General features: G+C 47.1%; 1 protein-coding gene across 1 annotated transcript in view; it reads right to left on the bottom strand.

The window, feature by feature from the left end:
- Nucleotides 1-1,401: 1,401 nt before the first annotated feature.
- Nucleotides 1,402-14,023, bottom strand: part of pde6a (phosphodiesterase 6A, cGMP-specific, rod, alpha) — a 104,766-nt gene continuing 92,144 nt past the window's right edge. The window contains exons 19-22 of the mRNA XM_072512141.1: nucleotides 13,274-13,348; nucleotides 12,977-13,060; nucleotides 3,983-4,139; nucleotides 1,402-3,304 (exon numbers count right to left, since the gene is read on the bottom strand). Coding sequence (XP_072368242.1) covers nucleotides 3,246-3,304; nucleotides 3,983-4,139; nucleotides 12,977-13,060; nucleotides 13,274-13,348 — 375 coding nt within the window. The 3' untranslated portion in view covers nucleotides 1,402-3,245. The remainder of the gene's footprint in view (nucleotides 3,305-3,982; nucleotides 4,140-12,976; nucleotides 13,061-13,273; nucleotides 13,349-14,023) is intronic.

Genomic DNA, 14,023 nt, shown 5'->3' with positions numbered 1-14,023 from the left:
GGTCACTGTCCGTGTGGAGTTTGCACATTCTCCCCATGTTTGCACTTAGTGCCGAAAATGATCCTCCACAAGCTTCACGCTGGTACTGGCTGTCCCACCAACTGATTCGCCAGATTCGTTCCCGGCAGCTCCCCGCTTAAAAACACTCCCTCCAAACGCAGGCCCAATCAATATATGAGCATGGCACCACATAGACCTGCTCCACGTTCGGGGATGCCAACCTGACCAGACTGCTGGATGTTGTGAGGCGAGAGGGGACACCCTGTTCCCCCGAGTGGGGTTGGAACACCAGGATCAGGGCCGCCAATGCCGTCTGAGAGGCAGTGGCAGCGACCATCATTTCAGGCAGCGTGACCAGGAGGTCCGCTGTAAAGCGCAGGAAGACCAACGACCTGCATCAGGCCACAAGGGTAAGTTGACACCCACTGGCATCAGTTCCGCCTGCCACCTCCCTGCCCTCGGGCTCCCCACACCCAAAACTGGTCAGCAGCTGGCATTTCAAGGTTCCCCACATCCAATCACCGCGCTTGTGCCCCAGCACACTCTGGCACCCACCAGCACAAGTCCTCCATGTCCAGGTGTGGTGCCCACATATGCCGCCTGCCATGGACCACGCTGATGCACCAAGCATGTGATTCACAATGCCCTCTCTGTGTTCCTCTCACAGGTGGACATTGCCAAGGTACTGCAGAGCATGGCCCAGATACAGGTGGACATAGCTGAGGCACCCCGAGCATGTCCCATTCACTGAGGACCATCGCTGAGGGTGTCACCATGGTGCAGACAACACGGAGGCGCCAGGACTGGCAAAACAGGATGATGCAAAGGCATCTGGAGCTCACTCCAGCTGCCCCTCCGTCCTATGGAGACCCCCCAGGGCCCTATGGGCACCGTCCACGAGGTGGGGGAGCTAGAGGCCGACCCGGTGTCTACCAGCAGGGAAACGATGGCAGATTCCCGAATCTCTCCCTCCTGACACCATGTGTTTCAAGGTCAGCAGGTAGAACAGGGTAGCACAACAATGCCAGTGTCACCGGTAATTTTGCCGGGGCCCGCCAGCTGCAGGCTATTCAGGGGATGCCCACCCGGGGCATCAAAGGTCACATGGCGCGAGACGCAGCAGGCTGTCCTCACCTCTGATGTGCATCCTGGGACAGAAAACCACATGTAAAAGCAGAGCACGGAAGGGTAAGAGGATTGAGGATCACTGAGTTGGCACTGGGGTAGGGAGCACTATCTGTAGCTATCTGTAGGGGACAATGGAAATTTCAAATGTTCCCCAATAAACATCTAACACCTGATACATATGAAGCCTCTTAGGTTATTCTGCACAAGTAGCCTGCCTGCACCCTCACCCCCTGTTGCCCTCTGCTCCCCCCACGCCCCCAACCCCCTGCCCCGCTGGGGTCCTAGATCAAGAGCTCTGTTCAGGTAATGAATGTGAGCACGCTGTCAGCAGAAAGGCAGAAGTCAGATTTTGGCATAACCTGAGGAGCATAAGAGCTAACCTCAAAGTGAGTTATCATCACTCTCCTGCCTTGAATATTGACCCACTGACAGCACCGACACAGGCCCATCACCCTTGCGTGATATTAAACTGACATGGTAGGGTGGTAAGGGAAGGGGGGGAAGCAATGTGTGTGAGAGGGTCAGGGAATGAGGGGGGGCGAGGAAGGAGAGAATGGGGTGGAGGTAGTCAATGGGGTGAAGGGGACAGTTGGGGGGGAAAGAGGGTGAGCTGACCGACAAAGCCTCGCCCTATGAGAAGCGGGCAAGGATGAGGGCCTCCCTGGCCCTCCGGGCATGCCAGACTGTGGCCGCTGCCTGTCTTCCATCCTCCAGCTGTTCCTGCCGGTCCTCCCTGCGCTTGTCCTCCAGCCCTCCTGGTTTGGCCCCTCTTCAGATGAGGCCATATGCCCAGCCCCTCCTCCCCCAGCATATCGAGCCCTTGCTGTGCCAGGTTGTGGAGGGCACAGCAGACCACCACAAAGTGGAAGGCCCTCTGCGGGGGCTCACTGCGGTGCACCACCAGAGCTGTCCAGGCATTTGAATCGCATTTTGAGCAGTCTGTTGCACCGCTCAATGAAAGCATGCGAAGCAACATGGGCCTCGTTATTACCGGGCCTCTGCCTCGGGCTCCGGCCACCATATGGATATCATCAGCCAGGGGGTACCCCTTATCCCCAAGAGCCAACCTGTCATCCTGCAGTGGTCCTCGAAGATGTCGGGAATCTCTGAGTGACCCAGGACGTAGCTGGCATGCATGATTCCTGGGAAGTGCGTACTCTTGCTGGGGAGCCGGTTAGTTCCCAGGAGGCCATTAGACTGGACTTCCACATCGCTAATGAGATGGAGATTTGTCTTAATTGGTGTAAGTTGGTGCCTCACCACTTCTGGGCAGGATTCGGAACCCACCACCGGGAGTGAGCCGGTTAAATTGCAAACCAATTCGCACCCAGCGTGGATCCTGATTTTGGCCTCTCCCGCTACTTAACACGCGTGCCAGGACCCGCGCCAGGCACAACACTGCTGCTAAATTGCGCTGATAGACTTTGCAATTTCTGGCGACACCCTTTCCTACAGCTCTGCTGAGACATAACCTCCATTGGTTTTGGCAAGGTGCTATATAACTGTGTTGTTGGGCAGAAAACTGTTCTACACTATTCACTTCTTTCTTTCACCTCAATTCCAAATGTTTCACTGCAGCAATAAATTCAAGCCTTCCCTGGACTAAGATGCCCTTTTTTTTAACCAATATCATGAAAAAAAGGATGGTCCTTGTTTCTCATTTGTGAACACAATAATGCAAGGACTAATCAAACACCACTTGTATCAATACATCCAAAGACTGAAGTTCAAAAGTCTTCTCACATTGTTGCATTTTCTAACCCCCCCCCCCCCCCCCCAGTATAAGATCAAAGTAATTTCTTTATCCATTTCTAAAGCAGATCTTTATTTTCATTATCTTGTATTTATTTTTATACAATAATTTGTAAGGTGAAATAATAAATTCTTCACAGTGAATGGGAACCTGATATTTCTAACTCTTTTTTTCTCATATGTAACGCGAGACTCTTGCAATGAAATAAACTTAAAGGGCATAATTTAACTGGCACGCTTGCTATTTCTGAACTCAATTTTAAAGATACAATTAATTTTGAAAAGTTGCCTATTTTTCTCCACATGTCTGTATTATAATGCCAGTGAAGATTTCAAAACTCTTATTGATTTCATCTTGCTGTAGTTTACAAAAGAGAACATGTCTTAGACTGGGAACCTTGCGCCTTCTGTGATACGTCATCAGCTGCAATTTGAAAAGGAGAGAAAAAAATTGCACATTAAATTGATTATAAAACTATTGATCTAACTCCTATCATAATGTTTTAAATTATAGTTTAAAAATTACTCCAAGCAGAAATATAATGTACATATGAGTACATCAGCTTTTGGCCAGAGTCCAAACAATCTGAATGTTTCTTATTTTCAATTTACTCATATCTTTAACATATTATAGGATGAAGTTTTGAGTGGTTTCACTTGCCAGATATGCACCCAGTATGGCTGTACAATAATTCAACAAGGCCCACTGCTGGGTATGCATACTGGCCTTCGAGGGTAAGCAATTGGCCGGTTTAAAATAGAAATTAGGGTCCAATCCTGTCAATAGGACCTGATAGCCATTCTTGGACTCATCTGGCCTACGCATGCATAGCACATGTTCAGCAAAGACAGGTGAGTTTCTGTACTTTTTCCCCATCTTATGCAGCTCAGTGGAAAAATCCACCCCCACCTGTCAAATTTAAGGGATTTTCAAGATGCTCTCGGTTATATTTATACTACTACATTTTACATAGAATTTAGAGCATAGAAATGGGTTTCTTGAAACAAAGGTCAATGCCAGCATTTGCGCTGCTCCCACCCAATTTGATCTAACTCACTTGACATATTCTTCTACTCTCTGATTCATCTTCAGATGTCTAACCTTGTTTTGCTGCACGTTCTTCCTCCTTTTTCTGCTTCTCTTCCTCAATGGCTTTCACTTTTGCCTCATGCTCATCCGCCAGTGCTTTCCACTCCTTTCTGTTGTTGAGTATGCCACTGAGCATAGGCTGAATTTGACAATGAAATCTGGTGAATTCCTGATAGAACAGAAATATTATTATTAGTGCAAATGCGTATTCACAACAATCAAATGTTCTCGATGTAGATACGTGGGTGTGACGTTGCGGGAAAGGTAAGGAGGCCATTGCATTTGTTTTAGGATTTGGGGATCAGAGTACTCCAAACAGAACCGAACCAAGATTGTATACAAGTTTAACATAACTTTTCAATCTTTAAGTTAATCCCGAGCTTTGCTTACAGCCTAGTAACCTGCATGGTACTTTTCTGATTAATGCACCTGTACCCCCCAGATCCTCTAGTTCCTCTTTCCCATTTAAACACTTGTCTTGCAAGGTGTGTGTGGTCTCTTCATTCTACCAATATGCACTGTGACTCCTTACAATCACCCTCATCTTTGAAACATCTTACACTGATGTCTCAAATCACCTTCTTTCTTCCATCTTAGTACACAATAAATGTGGCACATTCCAGCTCCCCCCACGCCCCCCCCCCCCCCCCCCCACCCCCTTCCACCCCATCCCCCTCTTTGGAGTAGAAGAGTGCAAAACTCTAGGAGAAGCAGAGAAAGGGGAAGGGACATCCAATGACAAATATCCATTGGCAATCTATATCCATCTGGTCCATTGGGAAGGAGGTCTTGACTTAGGAGCTGTAGAGATCAGCAAAGACCTTCTGTGAAAGCATGAGGCCCATGAGGCACTGGTGCTCAGACATGGTGAGAGAGCTGATCCTCTCTGCCTGTAGATGCTGCATTGAATGTCTTGCCTTCCTCAAGCTGGATCTCCATGTCAATCTCTTCACCTTGTTCCTCATAAGTCCAAAGTAGATCTGCAGTAGCTGCACCCACGCTGTAGTGAAGAATGACAGCAGGGAAGTGAAGATAAAGATAAGGGAATTCCAAGATGGAACTGTTTTCCCAGAGGTTATAAACATCTGCCAAGCAGTGAAAACACTCAGATCAAGTGCTATATGAACAGCTGCAATCCTTCAGCGTCATTCTTTGAAGGCTTCCCAACCTGTCCGTTTCACTGAAGAAGCTCTGTTGAGTTCTCGCATGGTTGATCCTGCTGAGTTCCACACAACTTGGGAAAGCGGTGGCCCCTGAACCCTGCCAACCCACCAATTTGACAAGTTAAAATTCTGCACGAAAAAATCCAACAGCGAATTCAGGTGAAATATTTTACTTGCATACAGCATAGATCCATTAAGGAAAAGCTAAATAAATACAGGAGGAAGAAAGCAAGAGAAAGGATACGGTGATGAGGTTAAATCAAGGAGGCTTGTGTGTTGAGCTGAAACACCAGTGTGGGCCTGTTGAGTTGAATGTGTTGAATGGGCTCCTGTGTTGTAAATACTAGGTAATGCTTATTTTTCTTAATTGAACTTCAGATGAATATGAATGGGCAAAATAGCCTTGAGAAATAGTTTCTTAATTTTGCCCAACATTTCTAGCTATCCGAGGATAGTGAGATTATTAAAATGTGAAACATCTATTACTAATGGATTAGCCAATGTCATTGCAATATTCCAGTAAGGTGGAGGAGAGCTGCACACCCTCCTGCTGAAACCTTATCAACAGGAAAGATACTCCCCAGAAACACATTGAGCTTGTTACTATTGAGGTGCACAGTGGAAATAATGTCGGTACCAACATGCATAACTGTACTGAAATTGGTTGCAAATAACATGCTGACAGACCATATGATGGAAGCTCGAAAAAGCTTCCCTTTACTTTGTTATTTCTCTCTCTTAAAAATATTGTAATTTGAGCCTGTTTTATATGGCCTACCAGCATGCTAATCATGATGGAAAAAGAAGGAGCAAATTCAATAGATTACATAGCCAAATACAGTAAACTGTTTCATTTGGAACACTGCTAACCGGAGCTCTTTACTAACTGGAATTTCTGAGGTTTCTCTACTTTGAATCATCACTTTACCAAATGGAAGCAATTACAAACTTTCCAGAACCCATATTTGTATACAGTATTATTTTATGCTTTAGTGCGATGGAATGGTGGCAGCAGTCATTACAAAATTAATGGAGTGGCTGATCAGGAGTCTCAAGTGTAAAGGCCCGACAGAAATTAGATCACGGGAAGATGCAGCTAGAGTAATAGAGGTGCCTATTTTCACAGCAATTTCATTGCAGAGTTAATGCAAGCTTACTTGTGCCCTCTAACATTACGGAGACTCATGTCCATTAAACTAATTGGCCATCACGAGTTAACCCTCAACAATGTCAGCTGCCCACATTCACAAAATTCATGGTTCAAGGATAAAAGCTTGAATATACAGTGTTGGAGGGCATTTTGTGATACTGGACTATGATATAAATTATAGATGGCCCTGTAACTACATTTGTGCTCCTATATTGCTTTTGAATAGTTCCGATGAGACAAAAGGTACTCATTGGCTTAGATGCCTATTTAGAAGAGGTAATTTGTAGAAATAGATAGTGTATACATAATGCTTGTTAATATCAGAAAGGACACAAAATGGCTGTTAACTATTTTAGCAATACTAAAGATACAAAATGGCTGAACTAGCCACTGTCCTTTTTTTATAAGTTACAAACTGTGTAAACTACCTCATGAGAACCTAGGGAGTATTTCAACAGCTGCTGATAACAGCTTCCCAGAACAAGAAATGCTATGTGTCCTTGATAAGATCAAGGACCCCAGTTGCAGACAGGACATCATTATGTTAGTTTTGAATGACTTCTGTATGAAGTGGCGGGTAAGACAACACCCACTTTAACCATATATATGATAACTGGGATGCTAGGAAAATTGATTGACTGCATGTAATGAAGTGTGACGCGAATATAGTTGATTGATTGTAAGCAAATGAGAATACAACTAATTCCGCCCCTTGAATCTGTATATTAACCCGTGTGAGCCTTAGCTCAAGGTGCTGTCAAAGGCTGCGGAGTCTCAGGCCTTTCCTCCCAGAATTCTGATATAATAAACTGCTTTTTTACTTATACTCAGGCCTTCGTGTGAATATTTTCACCTCTAACATACAGGATTGGCAGGGACAAGTACTGGACTCCAGCACCTGCCATTGAAGATCTATTAGTCCTCAGGTTGGACAAAACTATCCAGTTAACCTTGTCCATGAGTGTTAGGTGATCATGGCAACCTCCTGTCAGAACCCTCGGTGATGTAGAGATTAAGGGATGGGACAATCAGACAGGAGGCCAGATGCAACTCTGAAGGTGCAAGAGCATTGACTAGGGTCTGTCTCTGTCTCTCTCTTGTGTTCTCTCGCAACACCAAGGGGTTGTTCCTGGGCTCAACAGGTGACCTGTGTGACATTTTGCAGTCAATCGCCCACACATATATCTGCCAGGTCACAAATACACTCTATGGGAGGTCATTGGATTTCATCCATTTCAACCTTGATCGGGCCCATCAGGATGAGAAGGTTGCAGGATTCATCACCAAGCTGGTCAGTCGCAAGAAGGGGGCGATCGACTGAACTCATGTCGCTTTACACATCCCGTGGAATCAGGGAGTCCCATTCATCAACAGAAAGGCGTTTAACTCCCTTAATGTCCAGCTAGTGTGTACCCATCAGATGAGGTTCATTCACATGTGTTCAAATTTTCCAGGGAGAGTACATGATAGCTACATCCTTGGGCAATCACAAATCCTTGGAATATTTGAGGATCATCCCAGGGTGCAGGGATGACTTGTTGGGGACAAAGAATATCCACTAAGGCCTTTGGTGATTACACCAGTGCAGACATCGGACACCGAAGAAGAGGCCCGCTACAATGAGACTCACAGTGCTACCCCGTCTGTGATTTAACGGTGCATCAGGCTCCTTAAGATGTGTTTCTGCTGCCTCTACAGATCCAGTGGAGCCCTCCAGTACAGTCCCAAGAGGCTCTCCCGCATTGTGGATATCTGCTGTGCCCTACATAACCTGGCACAGCAGCATGCAGACCACCTTACTAATGAAGCCGTGTAGGAATGGAATGTCTCCTCAGATGAGAAGGAAGGCCAGGAGGGAATGGACGGAGAGGCAGGAGGGGAGCTGGAGGGTAGAGGACAGGTGGGGTTGAGGATTTGCCTGGTCAGAAGGACCAGGGATGCCTTCATCGCTTCCCGCTTCACACGGTAGGAATACCATTTTGGCCGACAGTTCAAGAAAGCCCCCATCGCCAAGGCGATGCAAAGTCCTCTGTGAGCACAGAAGGAGGGTCACAGTAAACCTTAGTCTTCAGGGTGCTGGATCTGGGAAGTCCTTGTGCTTGCTAATCAGAAAAAGCAGGAGGGTAATGACAATTTGCAGTGAGGAAAGCTCTGTGATACACCTTAGCTATTGCTTATGTCCAACTCCTGTCTGTCTGATGCCAACACTGACTCCTCGGCTCATGTGCGAGTGAGTTTCGGCCCAAGATCCCTTTGTCACATAACACTGGAGGCGGATTAGGGGCCAGGATCTAGGACTCACTGACTAATACCCAAGTCGTTTCAGGAATTCTGTTATTTTCGCTTTGTGGGTCTAACTGTTTGCCTGACTTTGAGGGCCTCTTGAGAAGAGCTGTGTCCAGATGGGGGTCAAGTATTACCCCACTGGGAGGTGGGATAACGATACTGTGGCCTTAAGGTTGTGAAGAACAAGAGTTTTTAATGTGGTAACATATGCATTTGAGACATTTAATTAAGACCCCAGATATCTATGCCTAACCTCACCTGTGCCTACTTTGTCCCCCTACAATTACATAACCTTAAGAACCCTCCCACTATATCTTGGTATATTCCCAGGATGCATATCAAAAGTGGAGGTGGCCTACTGCCTTCCATGTCCTGTAGGCTGAGATGCCCTTGGTAGCCATTTTCTGGAGGCCCGGGACCTGGAGGGCTCTGGCCTACTCTCAGGTGGCACTGGTATTGCCGCATCACTCTATTCAGCCCCACTCCCAGGCTCTCCTGGGTGGAAGGCTATGGGAGGTGTTCCAGCGGCTTCTCCTCCCTCTGGGTGCTCGTGGACCCCTGGGTTACTCCGTGGGATGGAGAGACAACTGGAGTGAGCGCCACAAGCCTCAACATCATCTGGTGCTGCCAGTCCTGGAGGCCCACCATTGTCTGGTGCAAAGTATTGAACCCCTCAGCTTTGCTCCTGAAATACTGAGCCATGCCTTGGAGTTCAGCAGCCATGGATCTGACATCTTAAACCTGGCTTTCCACTTTGGCCTCCAGCCTTGCAGTGTTGGCCTGGGTGCCACGGATCACCCGCAACATCACCGGTGACAGGAGACTTTGGGAATCCTCCATTCCGCCTTGCAGTTGTAGGAATATCGGTGACAGCCCCTCCTGGTGTTCCTGGCTCTGTCTTTGCATTTCAAGCAGCTGAGGGGCAACCATGTCCAGATGCACGGCACGTGTCTGGGGCACAGCTGTGTACTGGGATCCAGCAAACCTCTGACTATCCAATCTCTGGGAATGTTACTCCTTCCACTGGATGTGCATCAGAAACTGTGAGTTGTTTACCAGAATGTGACCCAGACGCCCGCCTTATAAGCTTGCCCACTGAGGTGTGTGTCTCGGTGATGGTGGATGGTATGTGTGTTAGTTGAGGTGCTTCATCCATGTCCTCCTCCGAGATACCATCCGAGCTGCTTTCAAAAGTGGGCTATGGGGCACTGCTAGTCAATGGGCTAGGCTCTTGAGTTGATGTTCCTGCAAGGCAGGGGACATGGTTTTAGTGCAAAGCACTCGTGACTGATCATCTGAATGAAGGTTCAATGGCTCTTCACTTTTCTCTCGCAGGCCAACCTTATTCTCAGTACAGGCTCACTCCTCAATGGAGTCAAGATTGTCAGCTCGGACATTCCACCGCCTGTTTGTGCGTGTCTCTCTCTCTCTCTCTCTCTCAGTGCTGCCACTAGCTCCCAGGCAGGATGCTTGACCTTGCTAGAGGGTCTCCTGCCAGTCTGAGGGTAGGTAGATAGTTGTCCTTCTCTCCTCCACAGCATCCAACTTGGCTTGATTGTGAGCAACTTTTTAAAAATATTGATTTACAGGATGTGGGCGTCGCTGATAAGGCCAGCATTTATTGCCCATCCCTAGTTGCCCTTCAGAAGGTGGTGGTGAGTTGCCTTCTTGAACCGCTGCAGTCCTTCAGGTGTAGGTACACCCACTGTGCTGTTTGGAAGGGAGTTCCAGGATTTTGACCCAGTGACAGTGAAGGAATGGTGGTGTACCTCCAAGTCGGGGTGGTGAGTGACTTGGAGGGGAACCTCCAGGTGGTGGGGTTCCCAGGTATCTGCTGCTCTTGTCCTTCTAGATGGTAGTGGTCATGGGTTTGGAAGGTGTTGTCTAAGGAACCTTGGTGACCTACTGCAGTGCATCTTGTAGATGGTACACACGGCTGTCATTGTTCGTCAGTGGTGGAGGGTTTGAGTGCTTGTGGAAGGAGGAGCAATTAAGCAGGCTGATTTCTCCTGGATGCTGTCAAGCTTCTTGAGTGTTGTTGGAGCTGAAATGAATCAGGCAAGAGTATTCCATTACACTCCTGACTTGAGCCTTGTAGATGATAGACAGACTTTGAGGGCGGTCAGGTGAGGTAGTGCCATAGGATTCCTAGCCTTTGACCTGCCCTGATAGTCACATTATTAATGTGGCTAGTCCAGTTCAGTTTCTGATCTATGGTAACCCCCAGGGTGTTGATTGTGGGGGATTCAGCAATGGTAATGCCATTGAATGTCAAGGGGCGGTAGTTAGATCCTCGCTTGTAGGAGATGGTCATTGCCTGGCACTTGTGTGGCGCAAATATAACTTGCCATTTGTGTGTGCAAGCCTGGATATCATAACATAACATTATCTTTTTATTGTCACAAGTAGGCTTACATTAACACTGCATTGAAGTTACTGTGAAAAGCCCCTAGTCGCCACATTCTGACACCTGGTCGGGTACACAGAGGGAGAATTCAGAATTCTCAGCTGGCATGGGAATTGAACCCGCGCTGCTGGCCTTGTTCTGCATTGCAAACCAGCTGCCTAGCCCACTGAGCTAAACCAGCCAGGTATTGCTGCATTTGGACATGGATTGCTTCGTTATCTGAGGAGTCGCGAATGGTGCTGAACATCGTGCAGTCATCCGTCAATATCTGACCTTCTGATGGAAGGCAGGTCATTGATGAAGTAGCTGAAGATGGTTGGGCCAAGGACCTGAGGAACTCCTGCAATGATGTCCTGGAGCTGAGATGATTGACCTCCAACCACAACAACCATTTTCCTTTGTGCCAGGTATGACTCCAACCAGAGGAGAGTTTTCCCCTGATTCCCATTGACTCCAGTTTAGCTGGGGCTCCTTGATGCCATACTCGATCAATGCTGCCTTGATGTCAAGGGCAGCCACACTTACCTCACCTTGCTGTTTTGAAATCCTTCCATGGCCTTGCCCCTCCACATTTCTGTAATCTCCTCGAGCCCTGCAACCTCCAGAGATAACTGTGTCGCATAATTCTGGTACCCTGAGCCTCCCCAACTATAAGGCCCCCCACCACCATTCGTGATCACACTTTGTTACCTCAACTCTAAACTCTGGAATACTCTCCCTACACTTTTCCATCCCACTACTCCTTTAAAACCTACCTCTTTAACCAAGCTTTTGGTTATCAGACCAGTGTGGCCTTATGTGGCTTGGTGCCATTTTGCTTTAAAATGAATCTGGAGTATCTTGGGACATTTTATTACATTAATGACACTATAAAGATGTTGTCACCTATGATAATTAGCAAAAGTAGACAAATCATTTGTTTAAGAGTTGTGGAGCACTTTGTGTATTCTTCATTTCTTTTGTACAGGAAAACACAGCAACGCCCCCTGAGACAATGGTCAGGATTTAACAAAATGGGAACAAAGTCCCATAGTGAGCGTGTTTAGCCGCGTGTTTCCCGGCACTCGCAATGCTGAGAAACACAACACTATAACTCGTGTTAGATAGAGGGCCTTAACGTGGAGCGCGCAGTTGACGATGCACATAGCCCCAGAAATTCCTCAATGTAGCGAGAGTTTGGGATGTCATTTTTCAATGGTGACCCGATTGTTGGTGCCACCATAGCGACCCCACCTCCTCCAAGCCCCAATGCACTATGGAAGGGTTACCCGACTCCCCTCAATACCCTCGCAGGGCACCACTGGTCAGATCGCCATCATGCAAAAAATGCCAGCTTGGCACCTTGACAGTTCCAACTGGGCAGTGCCCTTGACAGCTGGCAGTGCCACCTGGGTACCTTGGCAATGCCAGTCTGGCACCCAGATGGCACTGCCATGGTGCCAGGTTGGCACTGCCAGGGTGCCCAGGTGGCACCAGCAAAGCCAGGGTACCACTCTGCCCAAAGGGCATGCAGCCGGGGGCCTCCGATCCCCTGGGAGACCCCACGAGTGCCATTCCATCTGGTCTCTGTTTGCGGGGACCAATACTGAAAAGCGCTCGCCCAAGGTCTCCGAGGCAAAGGGGATGGATCCAAACTCCTCGGGTACCTCAGGAAACTGCATATTAGAGTGAGACTAGCTATCTCGCTTTAATGTGCAGATTGCGAAGAAGTGATCCCTCCCACAATGGGCAGGGTTTACACCTCAATATTTCGCGAGATTGCGTTAGATCTCACGATCCGGATATATCATGACAGCGGCACCATCCGGCTTTTATCAGCCAATCTGTGCCGCAGCAAGCTACTTTCCAGACGTAGCATGGCCGTTGGATCCTGCTCTTAGAACATTTCCGTTAAAAGCCATCCCTCTTGTTTGGAGGACATTTTGACACTTATTTATAAATTAATTTCACATGTTTTAAGCACAGCAGTCCTTAAGGATTTTTACTGCCTATGTTCTTACCTTGTATACAAATGTGCACACAAAGTCAATGAAACCAACTTGAAGTTTTGGAAGTTCAGCAGACTTGTTTCTGTCCATCATGGGCTAAAAGAGTCATAAAGAGGCTAAGTAATACTTGAAAATAACTAGAAACAGCGTGCAGTACAAAATATGTTAATTAACATTTGTCTTTCATTGTTCTCAAGTTACCTATTGAATTGCAACCTGCTAAATACGTTACAACAAAAGAGCACTGTTATTTTTAGGTTCAAGATATTATCCTATAATTTTGCTTCAGGTCATTGTAGCAGGACTTACAATAGGTTGTTGTTCCAATACAGTTCGTTCCAAGTCACCTTGCTCCCAGAATTCAGCTGCTACAGAAAGAGCTACCTTGAATAGAAAGAAAAGATGTCAGATCTGAGATGGTGTAGCAGCACAGAATTGGCTTCCATCAATTATAACATAGGAATATAGGGTTTCTCATAATTGTAACACATATTGACACAGTGAAAGAAATGTTGTCCAGTTCTTCTTTTAAAAATTGGTTAATATTGCAAACATGAAGTCACTAGGGGCAATAATTGACTTCATCCAGTCATTCCAAGGAAGTGTCCGGCCACACTAACTGATGGTTACCATGGAGGTATGGCAAATATTGGAAGTGGGAAATATGTCTTGAGTACTTTAACATATATCATTTAAAGTGCAATTGGGGTACTGGATCACATTGGGTGGATTCCTCTTTATGGTTTTAGGATAATGACGATGGTGTGATGGAAGTCCAGAGTCTATGGCCTGGAATTTTACCGCCTCCAAACATGTCATCTGAGATTCTCCAATCCAGAGTCTAGTGCTCCAGCCAGCGGAGAATTGGTACTGTGTCCCACTGGTCCTAGGAGCGTCGCCGAGGTGGTATTCTCAATGCTATGCTATACCTGGCTACTTCAAAGCAGATAAGTGCTTTCACTTCATCTTTTCCCACCGCAGAAAGCACTTGGCATTGGTGAAGTGGCTTGCAGCTGTCAATCAGAACAAGGATGTTTATAAACATTGAGGTGAGGATCA

This window comes from Scyliorhinus torazame, chromosome 7 (assembly GCF_047496885.1).
Source record: "Scyliorhinus torazame isolate Kashiwa2021f chromosome 7, sScyTor2.1, whole genome shotgun sequence".
In the NCBI taxonomy this organism is placed as follows: Eukaryota; Metazoa; Chordata; class Chondrichthyes; order Carcharhiniformes; family Scyliorhinidae; genus Scyliorhinus; species Scyliorhinus torazame.
Note: the sequence above shows the minus strand (reverse complement) of the source record. Positions and strands in the feature narration are given on the sequence as shown.